Source organism: Callorhinchus milii, unplaced genomic scaffold, assembly GCF_018977255.1.
Source record: "Callorhinchus milii isolate IMCB2004 unplaced genomic scaffold, IMCB_Cmil_1.0 Scaffold3, whole genome shotgun sequence".
Classification (NCBI taxonomy): domain Eukaryota; kingdom Metazoa; phylum Chordata; class Chondrichthyes; order Chimaeriformes; family Callorhinchidae; genus Callorhinchus; species Callorhinchus milii.
Genome location: NW_024704744.1, coordinates 20820536 through 20848214, shown reverse-complemented (window position 1 = coordinate 20848214; position 27679 = coordinate 20820536). Strand labels below are relative to the sequence as shown.

The 27679-nt window shown below is 37.5% G+C and overlaps 1 protein-coding gene across 1 annotated transcript in view; it reads right to left on the bottom strand.

The window, feature by feature from the left end:
* Positions 1 to 27679, bottom strand: part of LOC103187477 (pumilio homolog 2) — a 57091-nt gene that overhangs the window by 5719 nt on the left and 23693 nt on the right. Inside the window, 16 exon segments of the mRNA XM_007906991.2 lie at positions 354 to 475; positions 3313 to 3438; positions 4088 to 4225; positions 4360 to 4488; positions 4912 to 5041; positions 5557 to 5824; positions 7409 to 7645; positions 9130 to 9414; positions 11558 to 11701; positions 13917 to 13997; positions 14000 to 14045; positions 14405 to 14550; positions 15444 to 15569; positions 18075 to 18168; positions 23985 to 24258; positions 26528 to 26697. Of these exon segments, the coding sequence (XP_007905182.2) occupies positions 354 to 475; positions 3313 to 3438; positions 4088 to 4225; positions 4360 to 4488; positions 4912 to 5041; positions 5557 to 5824; positions 7409 to 7645; positions 9130 to 9414; positions 11558 to 11701; positions 13917 to 13997; positions 14000 to 14045; positions 14405 to 14550; positions 15444 to 15569; positions 18075 to 18168; positions 23985 to 24258; positions 26528 to 26697 (2516 nt within the window).

The window sequence follows — 27679 nt, the reverse complement described above, 5'->3', positions numbered from 1 at the left end:
TGGAGCTCTATAGAATATGCAAAAACAGGAACTTTGAAACTGTGTTTACCAAAATCAAACAAAACTTTAAAGATTAAGAAGGGCCTTTTATCAGTTACTTCAGTTGACTGCTAAACATCTTGGAAAGACAAAAGGCCAACTCCTGGGGTAAATTGAAACCACCCAAAATCTTTTTTGTGCTCCATGTTGTTCACTTCTAATTTTGTATAATTTAAATTCTGCTCACAAGAATGTGATTCAATTACGGGCATCTTCAATAAAGTAGTAAAAGTGATTTTATTTCTGATTAGTATTCAATATGGGATAGTATTTCATGTAGGCAGGTCCATTGTAACTTGATAAAACTCTCGTACCTGGCAAACTTGTGTTGACTTAGAGCAAGAACTTTCCCTCTTATTTCAGCAACAATCTTGCTCTTATCTTCAGGACGTCCATGCTCCAGTACATGCTGGATGACATAATTGCCATACTGATCCTAATATATAAAAAAAGTTATATACAAATTCAGTGCAACCTACAAATGAAATTTGGTTACACTTTTAGAGATATTCTCAAATATTCTTATTTGCACATCAGAACAAAATGAAAACCGGAACATTTTACATTTCGAAACATTCTGCATGAACTTGAAATGTATCCTTTATAATTTAAGCTTCAATTCCTTTAAAACTGAGAATGGAATCCATGCCTGCCTATAGGTCTTTTTGATTCATTCAACGCCTGCAGTTGTTTTTTCTTAATTAAATCTGTAAATTTAATCAGTTACTAAAATGATAGAAGTGTCATAAATACCTGAAGGCTTTATTTGCAATCTATAAAAAGATGTTCTTTCTTCACCCCCACAATTGTACTCTTTTGTCAATTTCCTTTTTACACAATTATGTTTCCCTCAATTAAAAAATACATTTCATTCTTTAATTATCTTTTGTATTTTATTTTCAGCACACACACAGACTCTGGAAAATGTCACATTAAAATTCCGGTATTAAAACTAATCAAACAACGGGGATAGCTTTAGTACCATAATATAAACCCAAAATTATTTACAAACATTGTTAAAAACCCTTTATTTTATACTTGTATCCGGTTGTCTCTATATTTTATTACAATTAATTACAACTTTTTAATCTCTTTTCAACCTAGAACATTAATATTATAACATTTAACTTGTATCCCCTGGTTCCTCCTCCAAAATACACTTACAAGCATCTTTTCATTGCCTGCAAACTATTTCAAGTTTTTAAGCTAATGGAACCCTCAGACTGTGAGGTTCATTAAATCAGAAATGCTTTTGAAAACAGCTGGAGGATGTTGTTAATGAATACATAAATCTACTAGCTCTCCACTATCTTGACAAGTAAACTTATCAATTTACTTATCAATTATTATGTTCATTTATTTTATCTAGGTTTCTAAATAAGAAACTATAACAACTTTAAACACAGAATGTACACTGCCTGACTCACTGCATTAGGATCGATATTTGCTCGTCCTGTGAAGCCATCTATCCTAATCTTAATATCTATTCAATGATACAATTGGTGATTTCACTTCATGGCCGTTTGTGGGTCATTGGTCTGTCCAAATTGACTGCCAATTTGGATACAAAACACAGTCCACACGTTGCAGTAAATCCTGTGAAATGCTTTTGAGATACCGCTCCAACACAAAAAGCACTACATCAAACTCAAGGATTATTATAATTCATTACCCTTTCCTGTACCCTCTGATTCAATAGGCACATAGCTAACTAATTCCCTATTTTGTCCCAATCAACTTTGCTTCAAAGTTACTACCCCATTCCATATTCAGAACCCTCAGAGAAATTCCCCATCCCCTCACTTCCTCTTTCATGCACCTGGTTTGTAATCTTAAATTTCTGAACCACCAACTACTTTCTTACCGTTTAGAAATTTACAGCACAGAAAAAGGACATTTGATTATTTTAAAGTTCTAACACATCACACCTCAACACTCTCTACTCCAGCAAGAGTCCCAACTTCTTCAGCTTTTCCTCATAACTATCCCTCCTTGTTAACCATATTCTCATGGATCTATGGTACCCTCATCATAGCTCTAATAGCCCAAAACTACACAGAATATTCTAGTTGTGGCTTAATGAACATATTTTTAAAATTTTTTGTTCTTATTAGTTTTATTTTGTTTCTAGCTTGTACTGGCTGAATGGAATTTAGTTCCTTTATCAAGGCTAGTTACGGCAAATTTGGGAAAAAATGATTAGAAGTTACAAGCACAGTGTCCAGGTTTTATCACTATTGTCACAAGAGTTGGAAATCTGACCATGTGAATGCTGTTCCCCTTTTTTCACTCATGAGGATTGCAACCTGCCACTAAGTACTGTTGGAAAGCAACAGTTTAAAACATGTGAGCAAACAACATTACCAGTTGGCAAGAAACACAGAGAGATCATCCACTGACACCCAAGTTTCCACCTCCATCAGTGTAACATTGGACAAATTATTTTTGTAAATGTTTTGTACTTAACAAATCTATATTTTGTCATTTTTTGGTACGCAAGTTCAAAAAGATTCACTGATCTGTTACCTGTGTTTGTACGAGAAAGTTAGAAATACAGAATCAAAATAAGTTTCTTCCCAAAATCTACTCAGGTATGGTTCATTCAGCTACTTGAGGCGTTCATTGAGAAGTTTGTGCTAGGTATGAGTTTAATGTGCATGGTGATGAGAGGAAATTCAAGCGATGTATAGAATATATCTTGTTAGCTGATTTTGTGGCAAGGGAAGAAATAAATAAGATGTAATTAAGAATGGTGTGTACCAAGGATCTGTGCACTACATGTTAGTTTCAATTCAGCTTCGAATACAGATTCTTGGGTTCCAAAACTCAAGGATGAATGGAATCTCTATTTGAAAGTGTTTTTGTCTTTTTAAATTAAACTCAGGTTTGCATTACTGACACTGTCAGGACTGCACATAAAAGCCCAAAACAAATGAAGTGTATAGACTTCAGGAATGCATTACCAACCATCTGTTTTACATATATATTGCATACTTTTTTTTTGCTTTAGTTACTTACTTTGTTTCTTAAAAGATGGCTGGCATCGTGTCACGGAGTACTCTGCACAGGTAAGCAGACAGTTCGTAATTAAAGACAGTGGATGCACGTCGTGGGTGGTGACAGATTGTGCAAGTTAGGATGTATTTAGTGTAAAATACAAGTCCCCACTTTGAAAATACATGTTCATTGTGCTGTATATATGCAAACAGCACAAATTCTATAAAGCACACATAGCTTTCACAGCTTTGTTGCTGTCTGTTGACTGGACCTTACCTGCACTAACTGCTCTGTATGCTGATGCAGCTCCTCTAGGATTGGAAGTGTCTGTTCAGGTGTGCAGTGCTCCAAAATACGCTGAATAACTCGGCAACCATAAGGATGAGTCGACAACACAAATACCTGAAGTTTAACACAGAAAAATGGTTGTTCAACATTAAATGAGAATTTCACAACAATACGACAACTCAGCAATGTTCTTTACCATTGACTCATAAAAATTGATGAAGCACTACCACAAATTTTGCTGGTGATAGAACTAAAAACTGACAGAAACATTTAATCTTCTCAGTTATCATCCTTACATTAGAGAAAGCCTATTGGTGATAACACCAACTTTGAACTATTTCAAAGTGAATACTGCCATTTATTTAACAGGTGTGATCAGTTCACTTAAAGAAAATGCATTATTGAACATGTATATATGCATGCTGCCCATCTGTATTCATTTGACAAGTTTCAGCAACAAGTGAAAGTTGGGTGGTAGAGGTCCACAGAGCAACACTATGCATGTTAGTCCAATAAAGACCGATTCTGCCCATGGTTCCACTTTTTAAAAAAAGAAAATACAGATGTTTTATTTCTCAACACAAATGCCGAGGGTGAGATTTCAGGTAGTACAAGGAGATGTCCTTGTCTTAATTTGGCAAACGCTAACCAATTGGTTGACACTGATATATGTTTTAACCTGATACAATTCATAAACAATGCTCATGGTATTTGTAAACAAATGGTCCAAAGGGAAATACAAGATAACAGATTAAGTGCTCACCTGTCCTTGAAAAGCATCAATGATGAACTGCAAAGATTGTGGTTGTACACACTCGATGCACTTTTGAACCACATGATTCCCATTTTGGTCTTTAACACACTTCAAAACATGACCGTCCAGTTCTTTCACCATCTCATTCTGCAATAAAAGAGGTCAAACTAAATGATACTACTTCACTCAGAAGAAAAATATTACTAAATTAATAGCCAATAGAATCTTATAATTTTAGAATAGGTTCATTTATATATAAAAAAGCTCAAACTTACAATTACCTGCTGGTCTGCTGATATGGACTCCAGTGCCTTCTGAATAACACGACAGCCATACATCTGAAGGGCCAAGGGTAAAACATGGCCACGAATACGTTGAGCTAAGGCTAGTTTCTGATCCAAGCTTCCAAACTGAAAAGATTAAAATAAATTCATGATTCAAAATCGAACTAAAATTCCAAACATTAGCCAAATAGTTTATAAAGTTTGCAATACCTCTAACTTCCTCCTTACCACAGTCCCCGGTATTTATTGGTTTTAAAACATCAGAAAACACGCACAACTACAAATGTGCTTTTGTCTAATCTTTAACCTTTTTCAATGTTTTTATATTGTAGAATTTCAGAAAGTGGCAGCATTAATTTGTGTGTAAGCAATGGTGTAACTCATCAATGATGAGTCACTGCAATGTTAATCAGCCCTTAAGCCTACATTCAAGGATCCTTCCTGCTACTCTAATAAAACCAATAGAAAGAGCTGAAAAGGTACTCAGAATAAGTTAAGATAACACTCGAGATAATTTTCAAATGAAATACTTCATAAAAATACAGTTACCTCAAAGAATTTCTGAATTACATAATTTCCAAACACATCAGTCATCAGTTGGTACGCTGCTTGTAGGATCTCACTGAAAACCATCTGCCGTTCTGCAGGTGTAGCACGTTCCAACTTCTGTTGGATAAATCTGTTGGTTAAAAAAATACAATAAATCACAATGGCAGTTACTTTCACAAGTAAGCAACCTAAATAATTTAGTTATTTGCTCAAAATGTGTGGTGCACAAGTCTACATTACCGTAACTTTGACATGCATCACCGAGCAATGCCGATTCTATGTCAGCTAAAAAATCCTCCTCTACAGGGCGTTTCATAATACCCTAATCATGTGGTTTTAGACATTAATGTTATTGTAGGTGATCTGAAATATAGTCCAATCTGAAACTAATTACGATGACCTGTGGGCAGTGCCACATTCCAAGTCTCTGCTTCATTTCTAATGCTATTAGCACTGAGAATATGGCCCAGAATTGGATCATTTTTAATGCTGAACGCCAGGTGTACCACCGTTCCAGCTTAGAGGTGAGATAGCGCTAAACTGGATGTCACTATATCAATATTAAGTGATCCGAGACACTGACCTGCGTGAAATGCAAGTTGTTATTATACAACTTGAATGAACCATGAGAACATACCAACCTACCTAGAACCATGCTGGTCCTGGGAGAACTCCACAATGTGACCAACCAGATCGCGGAGCTGAAGATTGGGGAAACGATTGTTTCTGAAGTCTTCAAGCAGCCTGCTTCGGCCCGAAGGCATAATGTCAGACCTGCTGTAACGAAGGCGAGATGGAGGAAAGAGCTGGCTGCTGGAGCTGAACAAACTCGATGAATTAATCCCATTGCGATTTTTAGCTTCAGCTCCTGGTGCCGCAGAGATGAATCGCCCACTACCATTTGTCAGTCCACCTATATTGGTAACACACAATATCAACACATGCCAATTGGACCAGGGGAAGAGGAGAACCCCATCAACGCACACTGTACTGAACATAAAAGTTCAATAATTCTTCTGTACAATAGCTCACGGTTTACATCCAAAACCGGCTCTTCTTCAATTACCTTATCTTTTTCTAAAAACTCAAAACAGTTAAAATTGTACTACAACAACAACAACAACAACAACAAGATTCCATTTATAAAGCGCCTTTCACGTCAGGAGGACGTCCCAAGGCGCTGCACAGTTGGGTCATGACCCGAGCAGGGGGGAAATGGTCAGGGTGAGGGAAGGGAGGGAGCGAGGAGGGGGAAATGGTCAGGGTGAGGGGAGGGAAGGGAGGGAGCGAGGAGGGGAAGAGAGTCGAGAGGGGAGCTGAAGGCACGGTCAAAGAGAAAGGTTTTGAGACCGGCCTTGAAGGAGGAAAGGGAGGAGGAAAGGTGAAGGCACTGGGGATGGAGTTCCAGAGCCTCGGGGCTGAGAGGCTGAAGGCCCGACCACCGATGGTAGGGCGGTTGGGGCGGGGACGTGAAGCAGACCAGAGCCAGAGGAACGGAGGGTACGGGCAGGTAGGTAGGGGGATAGTAGGTTGGAGAGGTAGGAGGGAGCAAGGCCGTGAATGGCCTTGTAGGTGAGGATGAGGATCTTGAAATCAATCCTCTGGGGGATGGGGAGCCAGTGGAGGTGAGCGAGGGTGGGAGTGATGTGGTCGCGAAGCCTGGTGCGGGACAGTACACGAGCTGCAGAGTTCTGAATGACCTGCAGCTTGTGGAGGGAGGTGGCGGGAAGGCCGGCGAGGAGAGTTCCCATAGTCCAGCCTTGAGGTGACAAAGGCGTGGACCAGAGTTTCAGCAGCGTGAGGGGTGAGGTAGTGCCGTAGTCTGGCGAGGGGTGAGGTAGTGCCGTAGTCTGGCCGTAGTCTAGCGTACTAATGTAAATACATGTGTGCTCAAGATTACAATAGTTTGATGTACTTAGTAACAGCACTTCAAAACCTTTCCTTTCATTTAGTAACAGTATATTTGTCAAAATGTAAATTATGTGTATGTTATTCAGACAAAATTCAAACAGGAAAAATGCAGTTTTGTAAGTTGCCTTTCTAATACTCCACTCCGGCAATTTTCCTTGAATGTATGCAGATTACTTCTGGATTCAAATGAGCATAAACCCATGTACAAGTCAATTCTAAAAACCATACAGGTTCGTATGGAATGTTTCAAAATCATTGATGTGATAAAAACAGAAAGTGGCCATTGGACCCCTGTGCCTGCGCTGGTGCTAAGCTCCTCCACTGGAGCAACACAGTTAATTAACATATTAAGTCACCAGTGATTACTATATCCATCAATGTTAGGTACATTACTGCAAAACCTAGACTATCATTTCCAGTTTATAAAATTCACTACCCACTGCATGAGATTCTGACTCCTGTCAAAACTCTACAAATGAAAACACACAAGACTTTGCATCAATGTAAACCTACTCTTTACTTATGAGCTGAAGTCCTGAATATTAAGATTTTAAACAAGTATTAATGCACAAAATAGCAAACCTACCAAGATGAAGGCTGGACGAAGACCCATGCGAGGAGAGAGATGGAGGTGGTGTCAGAGAGTGACTAGCAGTCTGACTAGGGAGAGGCATGCCAATTGGACCAGGGGAAGAAGAGAACCCCAGGCCACTGTAGAACTGCTGTCCTATAGGAGCCAAACTGTTACTTGATCGCTTGTACAGATCAGAGCTAGCAGACAACGAGTCCCTCCTGGATATACCAGCATTTCCAGAGTTGCCAACTGTAAAACAGGATTTCAAAATGGGTATTGAAAATGCTGTTCGATTTAATATTTGAATAACTTTTTAACCAATGATTTAGTACTAAAATTTAGATTAATGCTTTTTCCAACTGCAGAGGAACATTTAAAAACTCATTCAAGCAAGCTTTCAACACTGTAAATTCCTATAATATTTGAATTTCTACCTTATGCAGTAAGCGGTTTTGTTGCCTTGGAATGTAATGCAAAATGTTACATTCCACAAACCTATGCAAACTATTGGGACTGTAAATGAAAACATGTTTTCCAGAGAACTAGATTTTTGAGAGAAAATTCAAAAGTAAATGTTGATTTGTACTTTAAAATACTGTATGTGTGATAGTCACATGTGACAGTATGCTTTCAGGCATAAAATAAGCTTTTCAAAGAATACTCCATTAGTTAATTATATTGATTGCAATTCCCCACAAATGTTAACAGAATTGCACCGAAGTAGAATTTCTCAGAATATCTAACACCCAATTAATTTGTGCATGAACAAATTAAAAATGGACAAGGAATCGTCACTGCAAGCACTGACATGGATTTCAGATTTGCAGGCCTATTATTGAATCCATTTGGACAAAATCTATTAAATAGGTAGAGATATCTGACGAGTGTCTGGATCCTAAAAAGGCATCTGCTTCTGCCATTTGTAGGAGAAGGGTAGTCGATGGATGTCACCAGCTGAAGCTCCCATGTAAATTTGGATACCAGAAACAATCAGTATTACATCATTTCAAATGAGGAAATGTTACAACTAGGCCCAAGCCTGCACTTGTGAAGATGGTAACTTCAGTATACCATCATCAATCAATGAATTAGATTTCTTAGTAGCACTGGGCCTGCTAACAAATCAAGTTTAGTGGCTTTGTAATTGTCAGGAGATGTTTCTAGGCCTATAGGACCCTGCTCTCTCTTTCATAAATTGACATAGCATGCCAATTGACTTCACATTATATTCTGTGAAGCACTTTGAGACATCTCAACAAAGTGATAAGGCATTATATCAACTACAAGATTTATTATTTTATTAGTACATGCATTTCCTACGCCAATACTTTAAAAAAAAGGCACCAAAGTTTGAACTAATTTCTACATTGTTTTTATAACTGTGCAGGCAGCTGAAGGAGAGGTCCTTGGCCACTTCAAATATTTGTAACGGTAGGTGTTTTTCTTCAGTACAGCTGGAAAAAAATTCTCATTTTCTTAAAAGGAATGGCAATGTACGCTTTCCACATTACAATTGTATTTCCAGTTAGGTAATAAAGGATTGTTGTATACATTTATCCCCTCTAACCATTCCATTAACTGTGGTTATTTTTGCTCTAGCTTGCCCTCTAGATCACAATGGAACTAAACGTATGCTATTCTCACAACCTGTTTGACTAACTAAAATCAGAGGAGAAACAAAAGCTAAATCGGGCAAGATGGAGAGAGGCCAACTCCAAATGAGATTGATTTACCTGCCGATCCAAATCCTCCAAGTGCTGAACCAATAGCAGCACCCAATGAGTTGCTGTTTCCAAAGCCAAGTGAGGTGTTGCCTGGCTGCCCTTGCCCATGAGAGAACAAAGAACTACTCTGGGAATTATTTGACAGTGAGTTTCCGCCATAAAATGAGTTCGACTGTAGGTTGTTGTTTTGCTGCTGTTGTTGCTGCTGCTGCTGTTGCTGAGTTCCCATTGGACGGAAAAGGCCATTTGCTGTCCCTAAGCTGTTTGCTGTTCCATTAGCTGAAGCTGCTGCAGCTGTTGAATAGGACAATACCAAATATTTAAGTTAAAAAAATCAGTGGCATAATTTTTTTTAAAAAAATCCAATTTCCATACGTTACTGAAACAGCCACCGATGCAAACCTAATTTGATGACTAAAAGGACTAAAGCCCCCATCATTTCCCCACCTGAACACACATCCTACATAAATAGTGTTTTAAGAATAGTCTTGTTCCCATCAACATAAAAGAGATCCACACAATGAAACTGGATTACCCAATTTAAAGTGCATGACAAAATAGATTGCCAGTTTCTTGAAAAGGGGCAAATAGCCCACATGGAGAGACATTATAAATGCAGTGTAATAGTTCTATGTTCATCCAAGGTGAAAGAACAAACATTTAAAAATGTACAACCTCAAGTTCATTGACACTCTTGACTGAACTAATAAACATGTATGTTCTCCATGTGAGAATTTTTACAATTAGAAGCAGACAGGAATTCGAAAGAACACCTTGCACGCAATCAGATTCTGATCCTATTTAATAGGATTTATGGAGTAATGGAGTAAAGAGTGTGGAGCAAGCAATAGACCAGAGTCAGAAGAGCTGAAAGCACAGGTTGAAATAATGAAGGGCGGAAGAAGATTGCATATGTAAGGTGGGGCAAGATTGTGGCAGGATCTGAAGACCAGGAACACCACTCAACAGAAAGGCAAAGATATATGCCAAAATGCCAAATCTAGAACACTAGAGATATTTCACAACTTTCACATGGAAGTAGAATTTATACTGTTTATACTTAAACAGTTTTCAAAAGCCAGCAAATTCTTAAACTACTGTCGCAGGGATTTTCAGAAAAATAGGTTAATAGTGCTGGAAATCAAGACATGCTGCAATAACGGAGACTGCATTTCATCAAGAATGACCCTCAAGATTTATAAAGAGAGGGGACACTTAAAGCTACTCTTCAAATTGAAGCCATTCTAAAGGAAAACCTGGAGAGGTAGAGGGATAGGAAAAAGGAGGAAACAAAAATCTTTAAAGGAGAACTAATATACATGCACAGATACACACCAATAAAAACAATCAAACCTTTGTGCCATGGCTGCCAGATGTGAAACCTGTGACTGGTAATATATTAATTAGGAAAATAATGTGTGCATGTGTGAGATGCAGGCTTTCATCACGTCCCGGCTTGACTACGCCAACTGCCTACTCGCTGAACTTCCCAATTCTTCCCTCCACAAACTGTAGATTAGTCAGAATTCTGCAGCTCATGTCCTCTCCGGCACCAAGGTCTGCAAACCAATCACCCAGATTCTTGCACAACTTCACTGGCTCCCCATCCCTCATGAGAACCGATTATAAAACCCTTGTTCTCACCTTCAAAGCCCTCCACGGTCTTGCTCCCCCTCTACCTCTCTGACTTATTAACCCCATGAGACTGTCCGCTCAACGGACACCGGCCTGCTTCAGGTTCTCCCACACTCCGCACCCCACCATTGGCAGTCGGGCATTCAGCATCTCTGCGCCCACACTCTGGAACTCTAACCCACAATCCCTCCGCCTTGCCCCATCTCTTGCCTCCTTCACATACCAACTAAAGACCTTCCTCTTCGGCCGTGCCTTTAGCCACCATCCCATCCCCATCACTCCCTGCCCTCCTGACCCCAAACCCCAGCTCAGGTGCAGAAAACCCTGACTTTCCAGCGCCCTGGGACGTCTTTCCGACATGAAGGGTGCTATACAAGTGTAATTTGTTGTGTGTGTGTGTGGGGGTGGGAGAGATAGGAAGTGTAGCTGCAAAGGCTGTTAAAAACATCTAAGATATTTCCCCCTTTGGTAACTAGGTCTTATTACGGCAACATGCTTGCAATGCTCCAATGAGAAGAATTAAAGACCAGCATTCAAAATGCTTGCTTCCAAAGGATTTTACAAAGCATAAGTAGACATGTATTGAAACCATAAGACTGAATCAATGCAAAATATATCTAGACCGATACAACCTTTTTGAGTATTACCGGAAAATAATCAAGAAAAGCCTCAATGAAGGAATAAGACAAATTACTGTAAAAAAAAGTGAAGGCATGAAGAAGTGCAACATACTATTCGTATGTAGAGGCATCTTGTATATCAAAATTATTGTATTTGTATGCAGTAATAAGTTTGAACTTACCAGCCTGTGCTGCGGCAGGACTGATGAGAACAGGTGTTGAAGCCACTAGCCGAACTGGTGTCCCCAGTCCAGCCCTTCCTCCAGGTCCCACTACCAAGGTACCATTTTGATCATAATAGGCAGCTGGGGCTAGAACTTGATAACCTACATAAAATAGAAAAGCTGCAGTTAAATTGCTTATTTCTCAGACCGTCATAGTTTGCTTAAAGCTTATGCTTGGGAGGGTGGGAGGGGAGAGCGAGACAACAAGAGAAAGAAAGAGAAAAAAAAGGTGTAACTTTAAGCTAACTATGATGACTAAAGTTGTACATGGATAGTAACTTTTACACTTAAGGAACAAGTACACCCCTCTGATAGTTCAATTGACAAGCTGTTCAAAGCAGAACTGAATCATACAGTCAAAGATGGTCCCACGGTTGATTCCCAATCTGCGCTGAATTAGCTGAAAGCAGCCAGGGCAACAGTAGGGATTTTGCAATTGGTCTCAGCACCCCTGAGCTAGAGGGGGAAAAGAGAGAAAAGAAAATCAGCCAGGCATCTCACTCCTGATCGCTATCCAACGATTCCTGGAAAGCGTGCATGGGTGAATGTTTTATGAGGACAGGATTGGGCTTGGCTGTGATATTCCCTAATGGTTGACTTGCCTGTGAACACTCACAAGGCTGACTCTCTCTAGCTCCGGCTCTAACTTTCTCTTTATCCCTGACTTTCTCTCAGTTTCCAACCCCTATACCGTAGCTTGATAATATTTCTTTGTGCTGCTGGTTTAGTTATGCTGCAGATAAATTATTGGCCAGTAACACCAAGCATAGTGTCCAGCTGTTTTTTTGTTTGCTGGTATCACAAACCCAAGTTCATTTTGCATTGGACCCCTTAATAAGGAATCTCCCAGAAGACCATTTGCGTTAACCAGAACTATGTGATGCCAACCAGCAGGAATGCCACTCCGAAAAGTTGCACTGAGCAAAGTTTCCATGGGTAGTTGATATTAAGTGAAGTAAAGGAGTAGCATTACCAACAATATCACAGCAAAGGGGAAATAAAACATGAAATCTGGGTGAAAATTAGTAATGATACGGCCAACAAAATTGTACTTGACAACTACCACCAAATCAAGATGAATACGTAGAGAATTGTACAAGTAAAAGGTGGCAGGAAATCTGCATGATAAGCATTGTAATATCCCAGTGGTAAAGTAGAAACAGCATGGAAAACCACAAGAGACAGTTGTAAGTACAAACAATTTTCACAGAAGGTAATCAGTATTGCCTAGAGGATGAAAAATAAATCTAGGGCAGATGATATATTTGGTGTACTTTGTCAGCCCACAGAACACTCAAATTTCAATGATGACCATATAGCTGATTTGATACAGAAATCAAGAAATTGTGCAAAATTGAAGATGAACCAACATTTCAACTACAAGAAAAGGAATGATGCTAAGTTTGCATAAATCATTGGTCAGGCTGGAACTAGAGTTTTGTTGAGTTTTGGGCACCTCACTTCAGGAAAGATGTTTGTGCATCTTGAGAATGGAGAGGCTGGGCCTGTTTTCTTTGGAGCAGAGAAGGTAGAGGGGGGGAGCTGATTGAGATATACAAAATCATGAGGGGTTTTGTTCGGGTAAATAGAGAGAAGTTATTTCCATTGATAGGGGAATCAGTAACTAGGGACATTGTTATAAGACAGCCACAAGAAGAGCAGAAGGAGAACTTGGGTGGAATTTTTTCACCCAGAGTAGTTGGTATTTGGAACGTCCTGCCGAGTAGTGTGGTGGATGTGGAGTCCATTGTAGCTTTCAAGAGGGAAGTAGACAGGCATATGTAAGAGTGGGGCTTGAAGGGGTATGGAGATTAAGGTGAGGCAGTGGGACTGAAGTGATCTCCTTGCTACGTGAGCCGGTGCAGGCTTGATGGGCTGAATGGCCTCCTTTTGCACTGTAGATTTCTATGTTTCTAAAACCATAGGAGTGAATCGAGATTAAAATAAGAAAAATTAAGTCAATTTATTTCTGTGCGGAATGGATGTATGCTACCATGCAAAGGTGAAATATAGTAATATCATAGAGCCTGAATTGGGGGTAGGGAGGGGTCAAAATTAACTTAACGCTCTTGCAGAAACAACTTAAAAAGATGCAAGGAACGAAAAATAATGAACAGTTATACCTGCAGTGGAGGGCAACTAAAATGAAAATTAACAAGTTAAAAAGGGCAAAATAAGATAGGTTATATGGCATTGAGAGAATGAGGCATTTCCTTTATGGAAAGTGAGAAACTTACACCAGGGATATATTGTGAGGTCAGCAGATGCTGCAATATCCTCAACTCTAATTGCCTACACACAAATGGATATACAGTACCTGGCACTCCTGTAGCGAGACCTTGGCTGAAAGCAAGAGCTGGATTGGCTGCAGCTGCTAGTGAGTCCGCTTGTTGACCTGCTGGCCCTGGCCTGGAGTGAGAGGACGCTGATTGCCACCACGCAGAACCTATTTAACAAAAGTAGATAAAAGTCAACATTTTATTTTCACATAAACGTTTTCAGCCATTACTAACATATTAAACACTGACAACAACATAGGTAAGTAGAGTAGATCTAGCTTTTAATCAAATCAAAATTACACCAGATAAAATCTGTAAAAAAAAGGAAGTCTTAACCTTTTTTTAAAAAAAATCCAATACTAAACACATTGTCTCCCAAAAAAATCAGAATTAGTAGATTTCTTTATACCATACCTTTCAACTTTTTTTTATTTACATACAGCTCTATCTACTGAAAACACAAAGATGTAGTGATGCCATTTTATTACGGAGGATGAATTGGTAACTAAACATAAAGATGACATACTTGTTGCTGCCCTTGCTGGGCCTGGTTTGCAGCCTGCTGATTGGCGGAGTTGCTTGCAGCTGCTGCAGCTGCTTGCTGTTGGAACAAGTTGGCTGGATACACACCCCATGGGACTCCATAGTACTGAGGTGGGACAACGGTGGGGCCTAGGATGAAAAGGTGCAATGGTGAATTAATAATGGTACACAACCTTCGTGCAGTCCAGTAATCTTGACTAGCACTGCATATAGTTCAGCCCTGTTATAATGTGCTTTGTTTTTGTTGTATGTGGGTTTGCTTAGAATACAGGTGCCTGGGGACCCACTTCCAATGATTTCCAGGTTGTCAGGCTGCTGCCAATGTGACTTCCTGCATGTTGCACAGTATTGGCTTTCTGTACAATGGTATCACCAATCATGTGAAGCACTGACTAGCTATCAGGCCCCATTATAAGGCTGGACGCAATTTTATGAACTTAAACTAATATGTTATCATGGAGAGAATAATCCTTGCATTTGATATAGCACCTTATTACATCGTTCAGACATCTCAAAGTGCATCAAATCCATTATCAATAAAATATGATTTTGAACATCGTTCTATTAGAATTTTTACCAAGACAACCACTCAACATGTATAATGTTGGAATACGGTGTAGTTAAGTAATAGATAGTAAATAGATATTTTACACTTTCCAAATTCACAAATGCTGCTTATATTCAAACTATGACCAAGAGGTAAGTCTCAACAATTTTAAATATTCAAAATGAAAACAAATATTAATGGTGCAGCTACAACACTAACTTTGTTACATTCAAAACTATTAAAATATACTTATCTGTGATCTTTGACAGTGCTTACAGTCATCCCCCCACCCCTTCCCGGCTACTGTTAAGTGCTCTGAAGCGCTGACCCACGTGAAGTGCGTTATATAAATGCAAGTTGTTGTCATCTTTTAAAAATCAAACTCACCCTCAGTGAAATAGTTAAGTTACCATGCGCATTGCATATGCTTTTGATAACCTATTAATAGCTGTTATGCCACCATATCAACTCTCACCTGCTAAAGTAGCTGCTGCAGCCAGTCCTGCTGCAGTGTATGGATCTGTGCCTGGTGGGGCAGCACTGATGATGTAAGGATTTGGCACAAAAGCAGCTGGAGCAAGGCCTGCTGAAAACACACCTGCTGTCCGAGAAGAAGAAAAACATGGGGTATAATAACTAATTTGTTTGGAAATTATCCACAAATAATATCATCACAGACAAGTGAAGGGCATTCCCTGAATAGGACACCAGTTCCACACGCAACCCCCCCACCCCTCCCACATTTTTTTTAAAAAAGGGAACAGCATGGCCAAATGCTGCATTATATTTGCCTGTGATTTCATATACTGAGCTTCAAATCTCAAACAGGTCAATGAGGGAGATAGCAACCATAAGCAAGATTAGAGGGGGAAAAAAATGACAGCAAGCTCACTGACACCACTTTCATAAATCTCCTACCAACCAGTTCATAGAAACACTGTCTGATTGTCTGGGAATAGTCAGGGAACATAAATGGAGGAAAATAACTTAGCAATGATGGGGAGAAGCAACCAATCTTAAAAAGCAATGGATATATATTTTGCTGGAGGAGTGTGTGTGTGTGTGTGTGTGTGTGGGGGGGGGCAGAGAGTAAAATCATTAGGAGAGGTCAACAGTTGTATCAAACTGGATTTTATCCATGATTTTCTCTTTACAATGTAAACTTGAGAAAGGCAATGATCTGTTAATTTAATTGGCCAGAAGGAGCTATTGTTAATGACTGTACTAGGCTTTTGAGGAGATGCCAAGAATATAACAGCATTGCATGCTCGGTCCAGTTTACAAGAGAAAGTGAATGAAATACACAATAAGGCTGTGAGAAGGACACAAGAAGCCAGTGGATGATTTTGAGATTAACATCCTTTTTGAAATAGCACAAACATTAAGTTAAACATTCCACGGTCTACACTGCAAAATGCCAGTTAAAACTCCCAGACACATATCCATCCAAATGACATTTAGTCGTGTAATGAGGTACAGTATCCAAAGGATGTCATTACTATGAATGTAAATATTCTAATATATGTATTTGTATTTGAAACCGCAATGGTGAACAGCTACTGTTAGCAAAACTGCAAATATAAAATATCATCTTGAATTAAAATCACAATTGTACACTGAGCTGTGCATTATTCTCTTTATGTAATCAAAGGTAATGCACCATTCCTACAATATGCTAAGATGGGGGAATAGAAGAATTAAATGGAAATACTACTCATGTTCTCAGTTACCTACTATGCAACAACTCAAGATATATTACATATATATATATGGATTTGTGCTCCTATGCATACCTGAAACATGAACATGGCTGTGTTATGAACTACAGACTGGCACCCATAACATTTAAAAGTTAATAACTACTCAAGCCTCAGACATTGAGAAATCTATAAAATTGTAATTATCCATTACAGTCTTCATCCTTCTTTGATTAAAGTTGAAACTTATCAAACAGAATGCTGGTCTTTGTTCATTGGTGAAATTACTCAAGAGGACGATGTTTTTGTATCAACATACATTGGAACAAACATTTATTTTTCAATTGCTTCTAGTGCTAAGATGTATTAGCATTAATTGTCACAATTGAGTTTCTGGTACAGCAGATTAAAAAAATACAATTTTAATGAAAGAATCAATGCTCAAGAGTGATTTCCCCCAATGGGCAAAGACCAACATACTATTGAATGAAATCAAACAATATGAAAAGTTATTTCCAATATTTCAATACTTGGAAATAAAAAAAACTTCAGAAAGTACTTAAGGCAAATTTGCATATAAAAATAGTTGGGTAATATTTTGGGAGTCGTATTTATTTTTCAATCCGATTATTGTTCTTCAAATATTGATCAATTTGATGTAGATGTCCAGCATTTGTTTTTCCTTCAATCCTTAAAAGTATTTAATAGGTATTTATTTACAGTGATTAATATATTTGTTTCTAAAATTAGAGATTTGATGATCTGATGTTTTATATCAGTCCTCAAACAGGATCTTTAGCTCAACGCCATTAAAAGAAACTAAGGTGGTCATGATTCAGTGACTATTTTTCCTGGGTTCAAAGTAAACTCCTGTTTATATACTATAACAATTACAGTATTGTTACTTAAATTAGGGTTAACCTAACCATACCATTCATACTATAATCTACTATACTTGTGCATAGGTGTTAAATGCTCACAATTCAATTATGCTAAGAATCAAATTTTCATATCATTTGAGTATGAAAACCAGGTCTATTAAGCACATTACAATTTTAATTTTTGCACACGTTATACTACACAATATCATTGTCACAGTAAAATTACTAAGTACCACTGTACATTCTGAATGAATCTGTTTCACAAATATTACCCTTTATCTACAAAGATCAACTCAATGCATTTGATAAATTTGTCAACTATTTTAAGTAACCTGGAAACAATTCTATTTGGCTGGTGTGATTTATTTTTATGCTAAACATTTTACACAAGTGTACATCCAGAATTCACAAACGATTACAAAAATTAGTGCACATTTAATCAAATGGAATGTTTCAGACTTGGCTTCACTAAGGGAAAAGGGTATACCTCAACAAATACTAACTGCTTAGCTTATTCTTGCTGCTTACCTATGTGTGGCTGCTGGGCTGCCGCCAGTGCATACTGCTGCTGTTGGGCTGCAGTCAGCTGTTGTACTGTCAGTGCATTTTGCCGTTGGAAGAGCTGTAATGTACAATTACAAACTGAATGTAGAGACCCACAGCAAAATACTCCTATACTTTTTTCCCATTGGTTCTTCACGAATTGAAAGTAACAGAACCATAGTAGAGGAAATAGGTGAAAGGAAAATGTTCCAACAATCACTCCTACTACTCCACCAAGTATAAGTATGTAGTGGAATAGCATCCAATAATGCATTTGAACAGGATAAACTACAAGTCACATCTAGCACCATCAGAAACATTAAGTTAATGCCCAACATGATCAGCATTCAATTCAATTTCTTAGGTGGATTAGGGTTTCAAATTAACTCTTGTATGAAATAGGTTTATTTTATATTAAATAAGATGAAAATAGTCTCAGTAGCATCTAAATTTAACTCAACTATAGATTTAAAACAAATATAAAGTCTTATTGGGAGTCTTATTTAAAACACAAGTTTTTTGAAAAAAAAATAAAAATGATTCCCTTTATCCACAATCAACCTGCTAATTGTTTTTCCTCCTATTCCCCTAAAAAGCTACAATGCCTTTATTAAGCAATTTGAAGTGGTCAAAAATTAGGTTTGGGGAATCAACCAATACTTTAATTGTAATTTTACTTTTTAGAATGTATATGTGAAAAAATAACCTCTTCCAAGCAACGATTGATGTGAACATTGTGAAACTTTAGAAATACTGCATTTAAAAATTACTTCATTTTTGTATGCCACAAAGGAAATGGAAAGTTACATGTACAGTATTTTGAAACTGAATATAAAAAGCAAGACCTTGAAGTCTCTTTGCAGTTCAGTATTTTGAAGCTAATTGCTTCTTAGAAACGTAGGAAACAAATTGAAAATATTGCTGATGAAATATTTGCTTAAAATCCAATAAGACATTTCTACATTACAGAGGTGACAACTTAATGCAGCAGAACATCATATTCAACAAATAAGTGGAAAGACAACTGTTGATTGCTTTTAATTAAATACATTAAAGATTTCAGGTAAGTGGAAAAATTATTGGAAGTAAACATCTCCACACACCACTTCAAATTTCTCTATACAAGGTGAGAATTATTGATTAACCAGTTACAGTAGGTAGATTCATCTTTCCTTATAATTCCCTTTAATTGCCAATGTCTTGTGACTTTAATTTTTATAGTAGCTCTTTATCCTTAGCAACAATATCATGCTTGTATAGCAGCATGTTGCAAAGCCACATTAAACACTAGCTCTTCAGCACCTCAAGACGACCCCTCCTGTATAATTACTCACTTTACAACACAAGGAAGAATCCATAACACCTACAGTAACATACAATCTCCACATGATAACAATTAACTAATTGTTTCCCAGTTTCCAAAATTGAAGCTTTATTTTCTGATGTCAGAATTTATTAATCCCTAAGAAAACTTGTCAGATTACAATGCGGTACACAACAAGTCATCCTAGTTGATTCAAGTTATTTCAAAATGTTTGCACATGGTGCTCACCCAAAAAGTTCAGAATGTTGCAATATCCTTAATGTTTAATGATGAATGATATTGGACAACTTCAACAAATGCAAAATTTGCAAAGAAATAGCATATTTCTGTAGACTGGACTGCAGTTACAAAACTTGCCAGTATAATCACACTACTTAATGCTGCAGTAGCTTTAATCTTTCATATCCCTATATTTTGTAATCTCTATAGACATATAGTATGTAAATAATTAGCATATTTCTCGATAGACTGGATAACAGTGGTAAAGCTCTTTGCCAATACAATTTAGGAATACTTTAAAATAATAATGGAAACAAGTTAGGTAGCAATGATTTACAGAGCAGGAACAAAATGTTGATGGTTTCAGTAAACAGCTCCTATTATGGCAATACTTTTGATACCATATGATGATTTGGTGTTTACGTATTTCCCGCGATACAAATGCAATTTGTTGTCGTCATTGTTTACTTGATCAGTATTTTCTGTCATCCCTTTATGCAGAAATATGCCCATTGGTGAGTTGATGCTGTTAACATTAGTTTCTTAAATCTGTCCAACTGGCAGAGCAAGTTGTGAGTAAACAATTATTCTTACAATTGACACACCTTATCAAGTCATAGAAATGCAATGTGGCGACACGTACGTGAACATGCTCACCGTACAGCCCTGTCCTTATTTAAAAATGCACATACATTCAGGATTTTTCTTCTATGCAGAAGTTGAAGATACAACATCACTACTTTGTAAAGATGATGGCTTCACCATCATTCATATATATATATTATATGGATAACATCACAAGACCCTGATCACTCAACCGCCACTACCAAATTAACAGAAGCCGATACCACTACCTGTAACTGAATATTATACAACATAGTTTTGGGTCTTTTCCCCTCAGTTGCTCTACATTATTTAGGTAACACTGAGCAGGAAAAATAATATGCAAAAGTTTTTATATATACATAAAATGTGGGATATTGCCAAAGCGAGAGACCAGAGTTCAATTCCAGGCAGAGGGCGAAACCTTGGGCAAGTTTCCTTACTCCACACGCCTAATAATAATCCCTCCAAAAAAAAAAACAATAATAAATTGGTCATTTTCCATCTACGACTGTTTGTGGGACATTGCTGTGCGCAATTGGCTGCCTCGTTCGCCCACAAATATACAGTCAATTCACTTTACAGTATATTCTGTGAAGCACTTTGATACGTCTAGAAGACATGAAAAGCACTATATCAAATGCAAGGATTATTATTATCATTACGCAATGGTGTCGTGCAGAACAAAAATTGTTAGAGTTAGCCAACAGCAAATGGTGGGTGAAAGTGTTCAAGACAGATTTCCAATTTTGATTATGGGCTGCCAGACCCATAATACAATCACAGAACAGTGGCTACACTGGCGACTTCCATAAACCAAATGGAGGATAGTAGGGAGAATGACAAAGGGGTAAGAATGACAGCGACTGAATGAAGAGAAAGAAGTTGAGAGAAAATGAAGCAAATTTCAACTAATGCATGAGGTGGAAGGTGTTGAACATCCAGTAATGTTGCAAAGTAGTCTAGTCTCAAGGATTATATTCCAGCAAAAACAAAGCATGGCTTTTAACAACACTAATGTGATTTTAAAAAAGAGTGGATACTGCCTTTAATAACTGTTAAAATATTGAAAAGATAATTAAATGTTTCTCTCTCTGGAAATGTCTGGAACGTGTACAAAATAAATAAAACTGTCATGAGATGTGAAACTTGATGGACTGGCATAACAACGTGAGAAATCATATTACTTAAGTGCTTTGCTCCAAGGTAGACAAAGGGAGTGCTTGATAGATTTTCTGTAGCTAATCTATGGATATTATTGTATCCACAGCCAATGAATGAAGTAATTTTAAATCAGCTAAACTTAACATGCTAAATATGCACAAGATGTTATTATTGCTCTCTTGGGAAAAAAAATCTAACCAGAAGTAGAAGGTAACTGAAGTTTCAAGAAAACTACTTCTAAAGACCTCTAATTGGCTAATAAACAGTGGCATTAAAGGGGTCAAAATGGTAATTGGTTTGTGATCAGTACAAAATTCTCAACTTGATACATCTGCCAAAAGCTTTTGTGTGTAGTGTCAGAATTCACAATACTAAGTGTCATAGAAATTTACAGCACAGAAAAAGGCCATTTTGTTTTTTTAAGAACAATCTTCCGTTTACTTGCCCTTCCCCCATACCCTTGTGAGTCATACCTTTTTAAGGTATTTAACAAATTCCCTTTTGAAAGATAATATGGATTCTGCTTGAACACTGCTTCTGGCAGGACATTCCATATCCTAACTACTCTGTGCATGAAAACATCTTCTAATCTCTCATTACCTAGTTTGTTAGCTATCTTAAATCGATGCCCTCTATTCACTGACCAGGAAGAAAAAAATAGAAGATGATTCCATTGATCTTATTTGAACCTATCGTAGCAGTCGGTTTCATATTGTTTCATCTTAGTTGTGTATATTTTATGTTTTAAAATAGATTTTTTAAATTTCAGTATTTGCTGAAATATTGTATTTTTTAACCACAGTACAGCTTGTAAATAAAGTTAGTTGTTAGTCACTGTGAAGTGACCAAAATTTGTAGTATAAGAGACTAAATTACCACAAATGGGATAAACATTAATGCTCAATATGCAGCAGAGGAGACCAGCTTCATTTGCCCTCCTCTGCACTGGTAAATGCTGCCATTTAATACAACAATACCAATGTGTGATTAACTTTTCTTCTTGTTTTAGCAACAATATCCATAAACTTACATTTGTCAAATATCAAATGCTATTTACATTCAATCTACCTAGAATTAAGTATCATCAGGACAGAGACATGGGCAGGCCATAAACAAAACTGGCATGTTGCAAGAGCTGTTAAACTGCAAAAGAAAGAAATGAATCCATAATGAAAATAACTTAGTCAGACATCCCAGACATCGAAGGAAGGAAAAGATAATCTAATCAACAAAGAAATAAAAAGCAATACACTGCAGATGCTGTAAATCTGAAATAAAAGCAGAAGTTGCTGGGAACACAGAGGTCAGGCAGTATCTATGGCGAGAGAGAAAAGTAAGTTAGTTTTCAGGTCGATGTCCTGACCAAAGGTCATTGACTTGAAACGTTAACTCACTTTCCTCTACCTCCATAGACGCTGCCTGACCTGCTGCGTGTTCCCAACAACTTCTGTTTTTATTAAAGAAATGAAAAGGCCTAGTGGCATAATGCATTAATATATCAAAGTGCTTCACAAACAGCAAATCCCTCCTATTATGTTCCTGGTCATAGATGGGCTGTCAGGAGGGAACTGTACTATAATAAATCAATCTCACGAGGAAGAAAACAAGTTGCAGATCAACACAACTGGGGTGGATGAATCATGAACTTCTTACAAGAGAAAATCAGTTACTTCACTATTATTACATCTAATTTGTGTCAAGATAATTGTAGGTGTGTAACAGGGTAATACCCTAAATCTTTTACTGAATCTCACTGTGGTTCAAACACAGTAATAGCTTGGCAGACTATGCTTAAATTGGACACAAATTAAATAGATCTTTAATCAAATGGGTCACTTAGCCTTTGACAAGTTATTATTGCCATTGAGCATTCTTATAAAATTAAAACCATACATAAAAACAAAAAAAAATCCATTAGAAATACATACAATTTAATTCTGTCTATTAATCCTGCAAACCTTTTTGACTGCTACATGCTGCCACTATATCTGGGGAAAGGGAGTCCCCAAAATCTGCAGGTCGCAATGCCACATTCTGACTGGTCAACAGGACATGACTTCTACAGGATGGTTGCATCCTGTATCGTAGCCACATTAAATATTCCACCTTGCGTTTCAGGGGAGAAAAAAAAGAAAATGAATTCCAATATTCAAAAAAAAATTCCACTTAGGGTCCAGGACGAACAACATTGAATTGAGTGACCAAGCGGCATATGCATAGTTATAATAGTTATATAATCCTTGCATTTGATAATTTGCATTTACCAGGGCCACGGGAGTAGTGCAGAAAGAGCTCAAAGACTGAACTGGACTTCAGGAGTTACACCTGGGACTGGAAGTCTTAAAATACCACTGTCATTTCTGGCCGTTCATAAATGGTACACTTAATCTTTGTATTTACTAGCATGGCTATAAGATGGCAGTTTCATTTATCATAGCCTTTTATTTAACTACAATGCTGCTGAGAGATTTTGCACACCTTTAAATGATCTTGATTCACTGTCTGCTTTCATTTATGTTCAACTATGATCTTTATTTTCTGGAGAAAGCAAATATCAAAACTGCAACTCATCTGCAGAGACTAACCTGTTGCTGTGAAGCGTAGTCAAAAAGACTTACAGCTGCTGCCGAAGAGTCCATGGATACTTGACTGCTTGTATAGTCAAACTGCAAAGGATCTAGGCCAACTGTGGCCTCAATGGTGTCTAAATTTTGGGTGTCAGAATTATGAAACTCCTCTCCAGGTTGCTTATTTGCTGTGGCATTGGGCAACTGGCCTAAACCTTCTGAAGGGTTCTGGTTAGGACCGAGACGTTCAGCCACTTCAGTGGGGGAGGCTTGACGGCTTCCAGGAGTACGGCTGTGCAGTATAAAAATACAAATGTGGGTTTATAGTTTTTTGTTAAATGGAACACATATGCATGTGCAACACATGCGTATGTATACACACACACTTTAATTACAATTTTGAAAAATTAAATCGCTTTTAAGAATATTAGGCACGATCTCAATTCAGAGTACGATTTGTTCCACAGCACCATTTAATTTTCTGTTGTAATCTCCAAGGAAGGTCTGTATGGGAACAATGTAAATTTGCATAATAAGCTTGTAGGGGCAGGATAACATTTCTGCCTTCCAAATGGCCAGAAACACATGGTGGATGTGCATCAAGAGTGGCCACATGTCCTCAGGTGTTGTTACCTCCAAGGTAGGATAAAGATCCTCCGATTATTATGCCAACCATACTTGGAGGCAACGACGTAATTTTGCACTGCTGCTGAAGAAAGACTTCCATCGACTGCAGCAATACAGACATAGGTTAATACAGTACTTATCATAGAAGACAGTACACTAGCTTCTTGGTGCACTTTGCCTCAACATTGAACTGCAAGTTTAAACATACACAAAAACAAAAAGGACATTCTACCTCTGATTTAGGAGTGGTAGAAAGAATCATTTTAAAATGACGATTATCTTTGTAAAATAAACCACTTTAGGTACTTCTATGCACAAATTCACTCTTTTGTCTTTCCCCTACTTGACAAAATCCGTCAGAGCTATGGAGCATAAAGGGCATTTTCCAATTCAAGAATTTTACACGTCAACATTGATGGTATTTAGCCTGTTTTTTCTAGTCAAGTAGAACAAAATAGTGATCTTACAAAATCAAGCTCCTTTAATAAGCCAATACCTCTTTGCCTTGTTAGCTCTTAACTACTTTAGAATGGAAGGCAAACATTTCAAGGCTGACTGTTGACAAAAAAACGACTAAATCTACACTGTTTAATCAGTTCTACATTAGGACCACTGAAAATCCTCTTAAAACCCAGAAAAAATACAAAATTTACTTTCTTTATTCACTGCTTCACTCAACATACTGGCATTTAGCATCTCCCACAATACTTCCCAATGTAAAAGGAGAAGGCTTTTAAAACTGGTTTCCAGCAGCACAATAAGTTTTGACCCTTCTGAGACACCTAATACAATCTTACCAATATTTTGTTTGGCCTAAAAACAAGGCATAGAACAAGAAAAGCCCATTTGGCTGATCAAGACCATATGCCTCTTACAAAAACAAACATGGACTTCACTTCACCAATTAAACATAAAGTTTTCATGTTCCCATTTGCTAAAACAATCACAAATCAGTTAATCTCTAGATTAAACCCACACCCCAGATGTTTGGCTATATCCCTCCCCCACATCCCTGCCTTTCCTGAAAGCATGTCATGCTGGATGCACTCTCATAGGTGCCAGCCAGTAACTTCATCATCTCACCCAAAATATGTGAGACTAGAGATACTAAGCGTTAGCATGCTTTTCAATCATGAGGACATCACAGTCAAGTTGAATTCTGTGATCACCTGCCATCCACATGAATGTACTTTCCAGCAGTGGCCAATGAATGGCAATCAAAAACAGGAATTCAAATGCTGAGGTCAATTTTGTACTTTTACTACCAATCCAATCTGACTAAGATAAGGAACAGGAATAAAATCTGAAATCATGTCTTTTTGACTTGTATCTGTAGTGACTTGACCAAATAAAGGATAAATGGAAAATTTTCTGTAATATAGTATTCAAAAGCTTGTTTAATAAAACAGCTTTTCAGCTAGAAAACAAATTAAAATTATCAATGGCAAATAATAATGGAGGGAATTTCCAAATACAGAAAGCACCAAGCACACCAGTGCCATATAGGACTTTGTACACTTGAAACACTTGTATGCGACTCAAAAGCACCATTTATGGAGCAAGTGAACTTTTTCCGCTATGCAAATTACCATCAAGATAGAAGCTGGACTATATAGAAAATCAGAAAGCTATTTTCCTAAGAAAGGACATTAATTCCATTCTGTCTGGAACAAAATATTAACCACACCAACAAAAGATTTTGTGACCTAAAAAAGGGTTCCATATAAACCCTGCAGATTTAATGACTGGATTGTCATGACAACATTGTCCTGTTCCCTCTACTAGCAAATTGGTTGGAAGGAAAAGACCCTGGAAGTCCATCGAGACTGGCACTGCCAAAGGTCTATGAGTAGATGCATGCCCATGCTTCATTTGGGGAAACAAACTGGAATGTTAAATTCCCTCAAATAATGTAGAAACACCAGCATACTTACTTGAAGTCCTTACAGTCTGCATCTATGCCATTCTGCAAAACCAGCCCATTAGTTTTGGAAACATCATCATCTCCCTGCTTTAGATCTCGGTTTTTGTCCTCCTCATAAGGCGATGACTTGCCTTTGTGATCAGCCTTCTCATTCCCTTCAGCCTCAGTGTCTCCAGCACCCTGATGAAAGAAAGCCACTAAAGCAGGCATACTACACAAATAAAAGGTGTTGAATTTCCACATAGCACGGATACTCCTGGTAACAGAATGTTTGACGTGCAAGCTTCCATATGTGCTACATAGGAAATTTTGGATAAAAGGCAATGTTTTGCATCCTAATTCAGACCAAGCCGTTCTGCCAATGCAGAAGCAATCAAACCAGTGCCACATTTCTATAGTGAATAATTGAAAAAACTACCCTTTTATATATGGATCATTAATTAATAATAATTGAAGGCAGTTTTTAATTTGTATAAAAAACTAGGTATTTTTTAATGGGAGCATTTTGTGGTCAACAAACAGGATCAAATCAAGGTGCGGGGAGATTTGATATAAAAAGGTAAATCTCAGCTAATATCACAATTTATATTTAATTAAAAAATCCCAAAAGCCTGTCAGATACTTTTTTTAAAAAAAAAACAGCTCCGAACTCCCCACCTCTCTGCCTTCTTTTTTATTTTTCCCTAGTGTTATTATTTTTTTAATTTTTTGTTCATATGGTTTCCTTCCTCAATTTTAAATTGACTTGCCTTTTATGGAATGTTGCTGGTGAAGATTAGCTGCCAATTTGCTTACATAGTATTGATATTACATATAAATCCTTTTATTTACAAATGACTATCCCATTCTTTAAATCTGTTATTAACTTAGGTTCCATCTGTCTCATCATCCAGATGGATTTAAAAGGTTTGCTTTGCCATTTTTATTTTAAATGGCAATCTACAGCTCATACAGTTTACAGTATATTTTGTGGAGACTTTGAGACGCGATAAGACGCTATATCAAATGCAAGGATTTTTATTATTAAGAAAAGTATAATGTTTCTTCAGGTTTAACCTGTTTTATAATCCCTTCTATAGCCAACCGTACCCATTACTTTAAAATGAATTGACTGCTCATGTCACTAGTTGAGATTAGTTGCTACATTTTTCTAAACACTGAC